Source organism: Megalopta genalis, chromosome 5, assembly GCF_051020955.1.
Source record: "Megalopta genalis isolate 19385.01 chromosome 5, iyMegGena1_principal, whole genome shotgun sequence".
Taxonomy (NCBI): domain Eukaryota; kingdom Metazoa; phylum Arthropoda; class Insecta; order Hymenoptera; family Halictidae; genus Megalopta; species Megalopta genalis.
In genome coordinates, this window is record NC_135017.1 from 15,259,283 (window position 1) to 15,272,868 (window position 13,586).

At 45.7% G+C, this 13,586-nt stretch overlaps 1 protein-coding gene and 1 long non-coding RNA gene across 8 annotated transcripts; one reads left to right on the plus strand and one right to left on the minus strand.

The window, feature by feature from the left end:
• Positions 1–197: 197 nt before the first annotated feature.
• LOC117226856 (uncharacterized) lies at positions 198–13,008 on the plus strand. 3 transcript variants are annotated; one of them, XM_033481611.2, is made up of 5 exons: positions 198–1,510; positions 6,091–6,178; positions 8,453–9,538; positions 9,889–10,225; positions 10,534–13,008. In XM_033481611.2, the coding sequence occupies exons 1-5, from the start codon at positions 996–998 to the stop codon at positions 10,776–10,778; spliced, it is 2,271 nt and encodes a 756-aa protein (XP_033337502.2). In that variant the 5' UTR covers positions 198–995; the 3' UTR covers positions 10,779–13,008. The 3 variants fall into 3 exon arrangements, with proteins under 3 accessions (XP_033337502.2, XP_033337504.2, XP_033337503.2); XM_033481613.2 differs by having other exon boundaries at positions 202–1,510; positions 9,889–10,171; XM_033481612.2 differs by having other exon boundaries at positions 203–1,510; positions 8,453–9,508.
• Positions 1,588–6,826, minus strand: LOC117226863 (uncharacterized). 5 transcript variants are annotated; one of them, XR_013033335.1, is made up of 5 exons: positions 6,551–6,826; positions 4,236–4,360; positions 3,345–3,533; positions 3,031–3,170; positions 1,588–2,946 (listed from the first exon to the last, which is right to left on the minus strand). It is a non-coding gene; the product is annotated as an uncharacterized LOC117226863 (long non-coding RNA). The 5 variants fall into 5 exon arrangements; XR_004491920.2 differs by lacking the exon at positions 6,551–6,826 and adding an exon at positions 4,445–6,194; XR_004491921.2 differs by lacking the exon at positions 6,551–6,826 and having other exon boundaries at positions 1,588–1,799; positions 2,156–2,946; positions 4,236–6,194.
• Positions 13,009–13,586: the final 578 nt, after the last annotated feature.

A 13,586-nucleotide genomic window follows, 5' to 3' on the forward strand; every position in this document is an offset into this window, starting at 1 on the left:
CGTAATCGCAGCTAGAGACAGCCTGTCCTTTTGGTATACTTTTTAAATGTCTTCCCGGTACCGCGAGTCTGCGCGCGCGTCGCTTGGCCGCGAATAGCGCTTGGTTGACTTCGATCCGCCATGTTCGTTGACCGTTGATCGATCGGAGGAAGCTCGGCCGGGTCTGGGAAGTGGGAACCTATAGCAGAGAAGTCCGGGTCCGGGCATCCGGGGCTATCGGGTGTTCAGTTGCCGGTCGCAGGTCGCCAGGGTTCGAACGGTCGAGGGGTGGACCCTGCCTACGGTGTGTGTAAAGCGAGATAACAATAAAAGAAGACAGACAGACGACTCGGCAGAAGGAAAAAGAAGGAAAAAGGGAGAGTCGCATCGCAGTGTGCGTGTGCCTGTAGAGAGTGACTAAGAAAACGGGTGGCAGTGCGACATGACCACGTCGGAGCCATAAGTGCTACAGCTTGGATATTTTTCGTGGGATCGATCGAATAAAAAAAGTGGTTCAATACCCGAGCTGTTCACGTCGAGACGCATTAAATCGTACGATATACGTTCTTCGCATCTGAATAATAATTCTCGAGTTTATCTTTGTCTTTCTCTTACTCCTTCCTCCCTCTCCCTTTCTCCGCCGATCTTTTCATCGTGTCCGTTTCTCTTTCTCTCATTGCCCCTCTCTCTGTCTCTCTCTTTCACCCTAGTCCCCTCTCCTTGTCGTTTTACGTATCTCTCTGCGTGTCGTTCCTCGTCGTGTGCGCGTTCCTGAAGGCACCGTGATTGGACCTTCTCCGACACTGCGCTCGTGCATCGCAAACGAGCGCGTCTCGGACAGCCTGGGACGCCGGGAAGCAAGCACAGGTACAGGTGCAGGTGCGGGTGCGTGTTGTATGGTTGATAGTGGGCGAACCGGAGACGCGCAAGAACCTGTAATACGAAAAGGAATCTGAAGAAGTACGGGTTGTGTGCAAGAAGTCGACGGTGAAGGTGTCGGTAACAGTTGTGGCAGAATGGATGGTAGCTCAGGTCCGCCGTCGGACGTGACGACGGCGATGGGAACTGAGAACGACGAAGGGTCGAAGGTACGGGTAGACGCAAACGACACGAGCATCTCCTCCTCCGGTACACCGTCGGGCACGTCCGCCACCACCGCGACGTCCTATTCAACAAAGCAACCGGAGTATTGCGGACAGGGCTTGATAAGGGCCTCTTCTGCATCACCTACGCTGCCTACGACCTCCTCGTCTTCGTCACCGTCGTTGTCCTCCGCCTCTTTCGTCTCCTTCTCCGCTTCCTCCTCCTCCTCCTCCTCCTCCTTGTCGTCGTCACCGCCGCTGCCGGGGTGTGGCTGCGTTGCCGCCACCGTCCTCGAGCCCGACGAAATTACCATCAGCATCACGCCAACCACCGGTGGCCAGTTTGATCTCACCGTGGACCGCACTGACACTATCGAAAATCTTAAGAAAATTATCTCGAAGAGACTGAAGGTCGCGAAAGAACGCATGTGTTTACTACATCGTGAAAGGTTGGTACATTTACATACATATATGCAAACACGCACGCATGCATATCGATGATCTTACTCCAAATACACACCTATCTCATGTATGAGGTATGAGTCCCTTGCATGTTTCCCTTTAATCATCACCGCTTGTTTTTCTTGTAATTCAACGAGACTCGAAACGGAGTTGCAAAGTCTTGCTACATCAATGAGACGCTTCGCTTGACCACGCGGATCTTTTCGTTCGGATTTTTCTCACGAACCGGTCATGTAGGGGAGAATTAGGCGCAGACCTCGCCCCACGCGCTTACCTCTGGAAAGAGAAGAAAAGAAGAAAGAAAAAAGCAGGGTTGGGTAGGTGAATGTGTGCATGGATCGTTGCTGGTGTGTGCTCCGAGAGTTGGGAAGATGCGAGAGAAAGAACCGAACACACAGCATCGAACGCAGACACACACACACACACACACACACACACACACACACACACACACACACACACACACACACACACACACACACACGCATACGATGAAAAGTGCGAGCAAGAAAGAGAGAGAAAGAGAGAGTGGGCATAATATTCGTAGGCGTCGTGGGGGCCACCGCACGGACTGTGATCCTCCTTCATGCGAGCACGCGAGAGAAACATGGTGGAGAGGAAGGTTGGCATACCATACTCTTGGGAGTAGGATGTGGTGGAGGTGGTGTAGTAGGTAGAATATCTCGGGAATCGCGTTCCCGTGAAGTGGAACGGTGACAGCCCTCCGTGGTGAGAGGTAGAAGAAGAAACAGAAACAGAGTTGGATGGAAAAGACGACTTCGTCGTCGCGTCAGGGCCGGCTATTCCCGTACGCAATACATCCCTGGAATTTTCTCTTTTTCTCTTCGTGCCTCCTCCTCACCGCCTCCACCCCACTGTTCTTGGTCCCTGAGTCGCGTATCTCGAGTAGCGATGCCTGCAAAGTGCATTCCCTGATTTTCAGATTATCCTATGCTATCTGAAGAATATTTCTCTTTGATTCTATCTAGAGCAAGCTGTACGAACGATAGACGCAATTTACCTGTTGATAGAGGTTTCTGAAATTGCATTTTTCAACACTATACAAGATATACCTCGAGTCTGTGATTCAGTTCGCTTGAGAACCGCTGCGTCGTCGCACGATTGGCATTGCTTCTAAAATTTGCAATGAAGAGCGAATGGTCTGTACCTATCACCGCTTGCTCCTTCTTGTGTGCCGGGCCAGTTTCAGGCGCAGGTAGCATACATGCCGGTACCTTACCTTGTATTTTCTACGTGTGCGCGTATGTGCTGCTATGCGTGCACTCATCTCCTCAGCCTGCCGGTAAGCGGCACGTGCATGTGACGGATCGTTCGTCGGTGTATGTTTTGTCTCTCCTCTCTTGTCTGCTTGTTTCGTTCCATGGTTTCTTCGGACACGCATGCGTATCGAGTGAAACGTAACCTAAAGGGTGAGACTGTGTTAGTGTCATTTCGCCATGGAAAAATCGCCACATTTTATCAACACTGGCGTGCGTGCTACGCCTACCTCCGAATTGTTTTTCAGATTTTGTAGTCAGCGAGGGGCTCGCGCCATGCTTCTTATCGTTTTACTCGCTGACTGCACGAAATTCGATCGACTACGGACATTTCTGCGACCACTATGATTTTTCTTAGAATTCTGCAACACTAACAACAAATTATATCTTGTTCACAGAAATATTTGTTGTGCACCAGAGTGCATTATGACGGTACTATCGGTATAAATTGCGCTTCAATTGTGCATACAATGTTTATTACATGAGCTGCCTGTTTCTTTTAAAAAGAAAAAGAAGCTTATCTTTAGTCACGGTACAACCTCACCTTAAAAGTTTCATGCCGCTATTTAGCGCGTGTGTCATCACAGGTCGTATACTATTTAGTCATCCTCATTGCACTTACAAGGAATGCAGTTCTTTTTCTACTTGTGCATTTTTGTTGTCGACGGTCATCCGTCATGGACTCGTTCGCATCCTTTGGGCAGTTCAAGTACGTTTCGACAGAGCAAGGTCTCTGCACAAGCATACGATACACATTGGCTTGATTCTATTTACTTATAAATTACGTTGCTAAAGCACGAACCTACTCATTGCCGTTCGGTTTTGTTAATTGAATACGTTTTTCGTTTGCATATAAGTGGATTAAAATTCCAGTGACGTAAGTTACAGTTTTCTCGTTGCGAGAAACAAGGAGTATTATTGCTTACCAACATGTGTATTGTTTTTTTTTTTTATTGACCAAATTTAATATTAAGATAATTTAGACTCAAGTTAATTCATAGTAACTTTATTTCACTTGTCTTTTTACCATGTATTCTGGCATGTATAGATTACGTTTCAAGACATAAGTCAAAATTTTCGAAAATTTCACGTATTCCACTATGATTTTAATCCACCCATATCTAAACATCAGCGTCAGCTGACTGGCGGCCATGCTGCGTATTCACGTTTTTTGGATTCTTTGACCGACTGCCGAATCCTGGTTCCTGAATTGATTCGGACAAGTCGATCGTAAACATTTATATGTAAATATATAGGTAATCTTAAGAATGGATGACAAACAACGCGTTTTCAATGATCAGGAAATTTGATTCGACTAAGAGGATAGATCGGTGCGACCGAATCTGAAATAAGGAAGGTTTGGTTGACCTCAGGAACAATAGCAAGGAGAGAACAATATTTATAGTATGATTAACCATCACAATACTTGCCCTACCTTCTATATATTTACCACTTTTTAGACATTGTTTATTCTTAGAGCATTGCTGTGACCGTGTCCTCCTCTTCCTTCTTCTTTTCCTCCCTCTCCTCGTTCTGCTCTCATTCATATCTGCTCGGCGCCTAAAATATAAATACACGCATACATACATAGTATATGCACCGCTCGTTCGATTTTTCCACACGTTCTTACGCCCTTCGTCTTACAATGTAGAGAATTAAACCAGTCGGCAGGTTCAGTTTGGGAAAGCATAAAAGGTGTGTGCATCCAGTGGACTAGAACCTTTACGAAAACCGTTACACTCGTTCGAGTCCGTTCGAGTGATGCTCGGTTCGAGATATCGGAAGTCTCGAAGATCCGCCACCCTCGAACTTCAGTTTCGTGATACCGCAAACAAATGTTAGATGTCTCTCTTGTTCCGCAATTTTCTCTTTCATCGATTTGAAACAATCGATCTGGAGAATCTATAATCTGTACATCGATCGATATTCGCGCCGAATTCAGGGTTATGTTCGCCGTACGTTCTTCTCATTTATTTTCGTTTAAGGTCTCGCGCGCGAATATAATACACGTCGGTTCATGGAATCGAAGCTCGCTTCGCACAAACATTAATGACGGAATGCCGAGATTTTCGCAATCGTTTCAGCGACCAGCTCCCGATACTTTCGAACGTGTGCCAATACTTTGATGGGACTGTTCGTGTAATGATTCGAAGAAAGGTGTGGTGGGCAGATAATTGGTGCTATTTTTACCGGTAACGAAGCATCGTAAATAAATTTGAATCGGCCGTTACCCTGCGGTTGTATAATCCGCACTGTATCTCTCTGTTGCACGCTATATGATAGCGTGACGCTGATCGGATCTGCTCGTCGAATAGGTGTCGACAAATGTTTCTTATCTCTTCTCTTTGTTACCGGCATTGTGTGTACGTTGTCTTTTTTTTTTTTATTTTGCATAGGAGACAACGTAGAAAAAGCGAACTTTCGCAAGAAAAACAGCTTCCCTACTTTATCTCCATTGTCACGGCAACCAAGATGCTGAGAGCACGACGATGCTATCTGCGTCGAACGTCGAATAAGCGAGAAAATCCGTCCTTTGCTGTCCTTTACGTATGTACCGTAGCCTCCGTTGGAAATTCGAACGAAATAATTCGACGCGTGGAATTTCTAATAGGACATTACGCTGAAAAGAGCGTTGACAATCGAAAGTAAAAGTTAGCAGGGCACGGGCACCCTTTCCTCTTGCTGTCTAGGCTGTAACGAACAAAGAACCGCTCGCGAGGGGAAAGGGGTCGCGATCATTTAATGACAAATATTTTGCGAGCTTACCAAATGGAAGGTGAAATTTCTGGGAAGGAAATTGCGTAACAACTTCCGGGTCATGCTAAGTCAATATTAATTTTTCGTGCGCTCTTTATGGCTTCGTGCCCCTTCGTACCGTTGACTGTAGGCGATAGTACCGCTCTGTTATCGGACCAGTCTAATCTCGATGATCGTGCCGTCTCCGTTATCGTCGTTCCTTCTTTTGTTTTCCACAAAATCGCGAGGAACGACAAGTTCGCCGTCATCGAGATGGATCTTCCTTGTTTCGACGACCATAACGGGTCAAAAGGTTATGCACCGATCTTGCGAACATTTTGGCGGGTGACATTCAGCCATGATTCACGTTCCCCTCGAAGAGGGGTCGCTGCAAGGAAAATTCCTGCAGCGTTGCGCGCGATAAGAGGCACCGCCTCATGCGAACCGGTCTTATCTACCCATTGTCACGAACGCGATGAGAAGTTGTTGCTATTTAACATCGTCAATCTTATCGGCATAAATATACAACGAGACCTGTTCAATATCTGTTGCAGGCTACTACAAGAAGGAACTCTCAAGGAAAATCGTTTACAAGATGGCAGTCGACTCACATTACTACCGAACGTGGAAACCGGCTTGTTGGTAAGTTGTATTTTCCGCTTCTTATCGTACACATCCAGCAAAAACTATTCGGTCAACGAAATTCTTCATAAATTTTGTATAAAAATGATAGCCTGCATTTTCTGCGAGATTCATTTCTATGACATTCTTTACCGTTAAGTTTGCTTTCAAAAATACAAGCGCGAAAGATGGGGGAGGGGGTGAGCGAGTGCCCCTTCGTGAAATTCGATATTGTAGATCGATAATCGCGTCGGAAAAACACGAGCAGCAAGCGTCGACTGTTCCAGATTGCGTTTCTCTCGTGTGTCTCGTGTCCGTGATCGAAACCCGGTTGCGACTGTCAAAGAAAACCGTTCGCCGTCGCGGAGGACGAGTCAAAACAGGAATTCTTACAAGAATGGTGATCCGGGCGAACGCCGTTAACTCTGGCTGGCTGTTCGTGTATCATCGGGTCACTTGGTTTCTCGGCCACCGTATCGTCTCGGCTGCTTTAGTTTCCGGTACTGTGTTACGTCAGATATTTTTCTTTGTCCATCACGCAACGAGCAGCGGAGCTGCAATCCGACGCGCGTGCCCGATCATTATACCAACGATCATGATTTTCAGTCTAACTCGCACGATCCGCCCGGAGCGAGAAATTGGCGGGAAAACGATGTGGACAAAGCTGCGCACCGCTATTACGTTCGGTTATTTCGATCGGTTAGCATAACGATAATCTGTGGATAGATTATGAAATATTTTATTGAAAAGAGACGAGACATTTTCCATGGTAAAATTCTCATTTACCTACAGTTCTCGAATGTATGTTTTTGTGCGCCATCTGTGGGCATTGGAACGAAACTTGGACGTTACCATCCACTAGTGGTCAAAGTGGAGACTTTAATAGAAACACATATGGTAAGGTCAAACGTTTTGGAGCTGAACAGTGCGCAACCTTCTTACTACAGAGTTTCATGTTGGCAGGTATACGGGTCGCAGGTATCTAGAACTGTTCGATTTGAATCGGTAAGAACAATGTGTACTTCGTGTAGGTAATATTCGTTCATCCGGTGCTTTTAAAGAATTCTTCAGCGCGTTGTGTCATAGTTCTATTTTTCTAGTTGATGAGTTCAGAAGATAATCGATCGCTATGCAGACGGAAGACGAAGGAGACGCGTAGCAGAGGCGTCGCGGCATTATATCATTAAATAGGTTGAAAGTTTGATAGGCAGTCGGAAATGACGACGACTTGAATTCTATCGATTCTATCGATTTGTTGTTCCGTTCTATTGTTCCGTTGATCTATTCTGCAGGTGGAACAGTCATCGCAGGTCGGGTTTTCTTATCATCTGTGGAGGAAGACGTGGGAAACGTATCCCAAAGCTGCGTTAAATGATTATTCGATTCATTGTCGTGTCGTTGCGATGTTTTCGTGCAGAGGGTGTTCCTGCGCATTGAACCGTTAAACAACGGCAGGCGCGATTAATTGTCGTAACCGTATCCTTTTTGTGTATAACAAGGTACGGTCGTACACAACACATTCTATTCCACGTTTATTTGTATTGAAACTTGAATAGATTGGGATCTGAGATGAACATTCACTAATGTATAGTTGTTTTCAGTAAAGTCGAGTCAGATTAACCGGATCCTTGCGTTGAAATACTTTTGTGGGCCAGTGTACGGCCATCGTACCTGAGCGTCGACTTCGCGAGGGCGCGTACTGTTTGGGTTCGAGAGGGTTAAGGAAGCATTACATGGTCGAAACGGGTCAGCCGTTGTCGCAGGTCCATTCACCGAAGCCCAGATTTCCCGACGCGAGGCAAAGCAAAAGCGATGCTTGGAATGAACGCGTGTGCGAGCAAATCGAATTACCGAATATACCGATGACCGTCAGCGAAAGGAAGTCCGTTAGGTGTACCGAGGGATAGGCTAGTCACAGCTAGGCGCAGCGTAGCGAGGGTCTGAGCCGTGGTTCCGCGAGGTTTCCTCTCTTCTGCAGGTCTTCTCGCGTTTCCATCTCTCGTCGTAGGCTGATCGATTCCCCGAGCTCATCTTGCCCGTTCCCCGAGCTCATCTTGCCCGTTCCCTGAGCTCATCTTGCCCAGCGGATGAATAGACCACGAGCCAGAGACAAGCCTCTTTCAACGGCGGTTACGTTTCATCGATAGTTTCCTTCCAATACGCTTCGAGTAGCGTGCTACGAAAGAATATTTTTAAAAGGATTATCTAATCGGTGTCTAATCTGCAGTCCAAATATTGTATTGCTATGGTCTCTTCTGCTAAATCATCGAACACATGCGTATTATTATATTTCAGGCGCAGCGACCGGAACAGAGCGTGATGCAAGCGTTAGAGAGTTTAAACGACTCCCAGGTGAACGACTTCCTCTCCGGAAAAGCACCCCTGAATCTGACGATGCGGCTTGGAGACGACATGATGCTGATACAGCTGCAACTGTCGGCGGTAACGCAGGTCTCGCCTACCGCTAATCAAACCACCGGAAATAGTACCGGCTTGACCATCGGCAGTTCCAACGGATCGAACCTACCCTCTAGCCACGTCTCGACGTCGTTGCAGAGCAGACGGTCGACGCTTCTGACGGGTCGATCGGCTAGCAATGCTTCGACGAAGCTACAGAACGGAACTTCCGCTACCAGGACGTCGTCTCTGATCAGCAGTCTGGTGTCGGCGATGCACGCGGCTGCCAGCTTGGCGACAGCCACCACGACCACCAGTCCTGTTTGCTCTAGTAGAGCAACCACTGCCTCCTCGGTGTCTTCGTCCTCATCTTCGTCCTCGTCATCGTCCGCTTCTTACTCGGCTCAGTCAGTCAATCCCACGCACTCGTCCTTCTGCGGCGGACAGTCGCAAACAGGCGGTCGCACTGGTAGCAATCACGGCTCCGCATCAGCCAACGGCAACACCGTCGCCTGTCAATCCTGCCTTCTCTATCATCATCACAACCACCATCACCACAGTCACCATCACCTCTATCACCATCATCACCATCATCATCACAGTAGGAACAAACCCGCTGCAACCAACCTGAACACCACCTCCCAGTCGTCCGTCACCTTGGACCACACGCAACAATCTACCTCCGCCGGTCAAGGATGCTCGGATACGATGCCCTATGAGATCACGCCGCCGAGGAAAAAACTCTGCACCGCTCACCACCATAGCCAACAGTCCACCAGCACCACCGGCGACTCCTCGTCGAGGAGTAACGTGGACAATGGAGATTCGAGCCCGCAAAGCCCCACCTCCACCTCCTTACCCAAGCAGAGCATGAAGGCCACGGTCCTCGACACCAGGGCGCTCGCAGAAGCGTCCCGCAACCTAACGCAGAGGCTGAAGCAACTCTCCTCTGAGGTACTCACCTCGCGGGTCGACCTCGCAGAGGTATACATTGTTACCGATGCCAGTTCCCCCTGTGTACCATTATTTCGTATTTATTTAGAGCAACGGTCTACATTAAGGTCCTAAGAGACGCTACCATCGTACAGGAACTGTGTTCGCTAGAACATTCAGAATGTTGTAGAGCTGGTAAAGAGACGATTCGATGAAGATTCTCTTAGGTCCTTATACGTGAAACATATCTTGTTTATTTCATACGAATTATCAATTAGTTCGATTAGATTGCAGATTGCATGATAATGCGATTGGACTGTTTGTAATGATTGGTTGCTTTAAATCGTGATTCCAGCGTTTGTTGGCAGATAACTAATAAGCACGTTGTTGTTCGAGCACAGGAGAATGCGAGACGCAGGCATGGTATAATAATTGAGAGTATGCACCACCACGGAAAGAGCGTCTACTCGGGCACGTTCAGCGGAACCTTGAACCCGGCGCTTCAGGATAGGCACGGACGTCCGAAACGAGACATAAATACTATCATTCACCTACTGAATGACTTGCTGTGCGTGAAGCCAGGTACCACCGCGGGCTATTACAGGCATCACCATAGGCATAACAGCGGCCGCCAACAGTCCTCCTCATCCCCGAGCTCCACTGGAACGACAACCACTGTGAACGGTACTTCGACACCTATCGGGTGTCACGACTCATCCTCATCCGGATACTCCACCGGTATTGTATCTCGCAGGATACCACCCCTGAGAGTACCGAACAAAAATTGTTAACAGTCATACCTTCTACAACGCAGGTTCAGTTTGTCCGATTAATGCTGGAACTTCCAGAAGGAGCAATGCATTTTTTGTAACTTGTAAACGATGTTCGTCTGTTATTTCTAGCATTAAGTACCTTTCACCGGGGGTGATATCAGAGAGAATCACAGCCATAATCATCTCTGTTTCGGCCAGAGATCAGTTGGAATGTGGCTCTCGTCGGGATATTGTGTTCTTCGTCTATATCAACCTGGCTGATTTTTCTAACAGAGGAGCTATCGAAAGAAAACGAAGCGATGAAAGGAAAGATGAGACGCCTGCGTTTGGTGATGGACGAACTACGTGCCAGGAAGAAAGCGAGACGCCAAGCGAAAGCAGCACCCTACACGACCCAATGGTCAACGGTGACGCCCGATCCAGATCCAAACACCTCGAGTACTGCAACCACAAGTACAGCAGACCCGTCGAACGAGCCGGAGCTGCAACCCTGCAGCCCGGAGCCAGTTGTCGCTTAAGTCTAGTTTATCTTCTTCGTCGTAAATGCAATGAGTTTGTTTGTTTGTTTGTTTCTCGTTCGTTCGTACGTTTTTTGTTATCTAATTGCACCAATTTGTTTAATCGACGGCAGACTCGACCATTTTTGCGGCTGTTTCGTTTTCGCTTTGGATACCGATTACCTCGAGAATCGAGCTGTTTTTCATATATTGTTTATACCGGGGCGGCACGCGCGGAACCAGCAATATTATATTCGATATATATATGACATCGATTCCGGAAGTTTGTATAAATTTATATTTTTGTAGAAGTCGAGACTCAGCAATTGTAGGAGTTGTTTGAAAGCAATTGTAGCAGTGGTTCGCGCGTTTGTTAGCATCTTGATTTCCCTTGCTGATGAATTATATTTGAACTTTCCGGCGAATGGTTTCACGCTTGTCGCCACGGTAGTTTGTTACGGTCGTTTTATATATTTGGATTATATGCGATGAAAATAGGAAAGGTCATTCGTCGGAGTGGAGTAATCAATTTTAAGAGAAACGCTGAAGAGGTTGACACAGTTTGTACGACGATGAGACACATATACCCTTTGGTTGGTCACGCATACGCTTGGATACGTTAGATTGTATAGTTCGCTAAATGACACCTCCAGACTCATGAAACCGATGAAATTTAGCAATATTAAACGCGACGGGATCCGTGCATGCCTAGGCACGATTATAATTATAGAAATTTTAATATTAGCGGAAGCGAGACCGCACCGTTCGCGGTCCACTATATAGCGGAGAGTGCGAGGTCGTTATGTAAAAGTGATTGAACCCTATTCGCGAGAACAGTGTTCGACTATACTCAGGACTCGATCGTAGCTGACAATAATTGCACTCGACGACCGGACACCGGTGCGACCACTATTGTCCACTCTATTCGATCGTAGAGCAAATATGGCGAAACGCCAGTTATTCTGAATTGAAAGAAAAATTATACACACGTGATCGTAGAAGAATCGTTTGTCGATAGAGATATCTCGATAGAGGAGAGGAGGGTTGACAAAATGGTAAAAGAATGGAAACAGAGGATCGTTGGTTCGGTTGGTGAATCACGATCCCGTCGGCAACTCATCGGCAACTCATCGGCGTATATAACACTGTCCGACAAAATTAAACTTTTTTTTTCTGGGTTCGTATAGCCACTATGAAATTCTTGTTCAAGAATTGCTCCGAGAACCGAATTGCTCCATCACCCTCAGTTTTTTAAATAAACGAACTTTTGTAAAAACCCAAAATTTTCGACGAAAATGAGGTATTGCATGAAAAGTAAAAACGTTAGAAAGTTCTAATTGGTGTTAAAAGATGTTAAAAAGGTGTTAAAAGTCGGACAGTGTAATCAGATTTTAGCAGACGCGAGTAGAATTTAAAACGATCACAGACCACTATACGAATCGCGGGAAAGACTGTTACTGAAGCGGATAAGCAAAGTAATGTTAACACACAAACATGTACTCCGTCGATCAATAGGATTTGAATTCTTGCGGGAGAAGAATGGTTTCCTTTTGTCGAGTATAAAACGCGTTCGCTTTCGTCGTTTCAGCGGCTGTTGCCGGGAATCGATCGACCCTCGCCACGTTTATTGTACATACAATGAAGTGCACTTCGTGTTTTGAACAAAGAAACAAAAATGAAAGGGTGAGAAAAAAAAATTGTGCTTTTGCGTATCAATACAGTGGAGCCCGTGAGACGGATCGGTCGGTTCCAGCATCAACAATCTCATATCAGTTTTTGGTATATGTAAAGAAAGAAAAATGAAAGATTTTAGAACAGACTGGATTTTTCACACGAACTAATCGAGTCGTAAAGAAATGATAAAAAGCCTTGGTCGTCTTTTGTATCCCGAGGATGGCCAAACGCCACGTCTCATCCTTCAACAAGGAAAGAGGAATAAACACAAAGCACGCGGATAAAATGGTCCTATAGTTAGAATTAGATAATCTCCTATCGCATGGCTTCAACGCCGGACATTCATTTAAGTTTCACTAGGGTACTAAATAATATAATATCAACTAATGAATAGTATATTGCGTTAGGTTATTTAGGAGAGAAAAAAAAATTTATTATTATTATTATTACTATTATATTATTATTATTATTATTATTATTACTACCGCTACAGTTTTGAAAACTGGCTCAATATTGTAATGTATGATTAATGAATTTTATCGAGTACCAAAATAAATAAGATTGCTTGCTAAGCTAAGGAACGGAAAACAAGAACAATGTTTAATAACGTCTGAAGCGCGACGAAGTCCGTTTAGTTTAGCGTCTTTGTTACATTATTATTTGCTGTTTCTGACTTTGCCTTTTCAGCGAAGATGAGGTAGGTTTTTTTAAAATAAGGCGACGAAATAAGAGAATCATGTTTTTGGTTGAACACGGTCAGTCACAAAAGTCTGCATGAAGATGATAAATTTTAAATGTTTCAAAAGAAGAAGAAGAATGAACTGAGATTTTGTACATTTTATGAACTGTATACGTTTTGTTTTTCCTCGTAATTTGTAAGGAGGTGTTATGATTTAAGGCGGTTGAAGGTTGTACGAAGTTCCGGTTGTTCGTTTTTCTTTAACGTTGTTTATTTTAAATTACGTCTCGAATCACGCGAAACTGTAGAAATCGATTGACGCTTAGAAGTTATGCTGCTATAGTTTATATAAGTATTAAAGAATTGTTGTAGTTACACGCAAACACAGACTTCGCGACAATACAACCATTATATTAAGAAAGAAATCATCATTGTCCTTTCAACAAGCCGGTTGTCGTCGCAAACATTTCTGACTA

What these genes read in the sequence shown, in the direction of transcription:
- LOC117226856 (XM_033481611.2), top strand. Translation starts at nt 996, where the DNA reads ATGGATGGTAGCTCAGGTCCGCCGTCGGACGTGACGACGGCGATGGGA. An exon ending in ACGTGGAAACCGGCTTGTTG is followed by an intron (nt 6,179 to 8,452) that starts GTAAGTTGTATT and finishes ATTATATTTCAG; the next exon opens with GCGCAGCGACCGGAACAGAG. An exon ending in CTCATCCGGATACTCCACCG is followed by an intron (nt 10,226 to 10,533) that starts GTATTGTATCTC and finishes TTTTTCTAACAG; the next exon opens with AGGAGCTATCGAAAGAAAAC.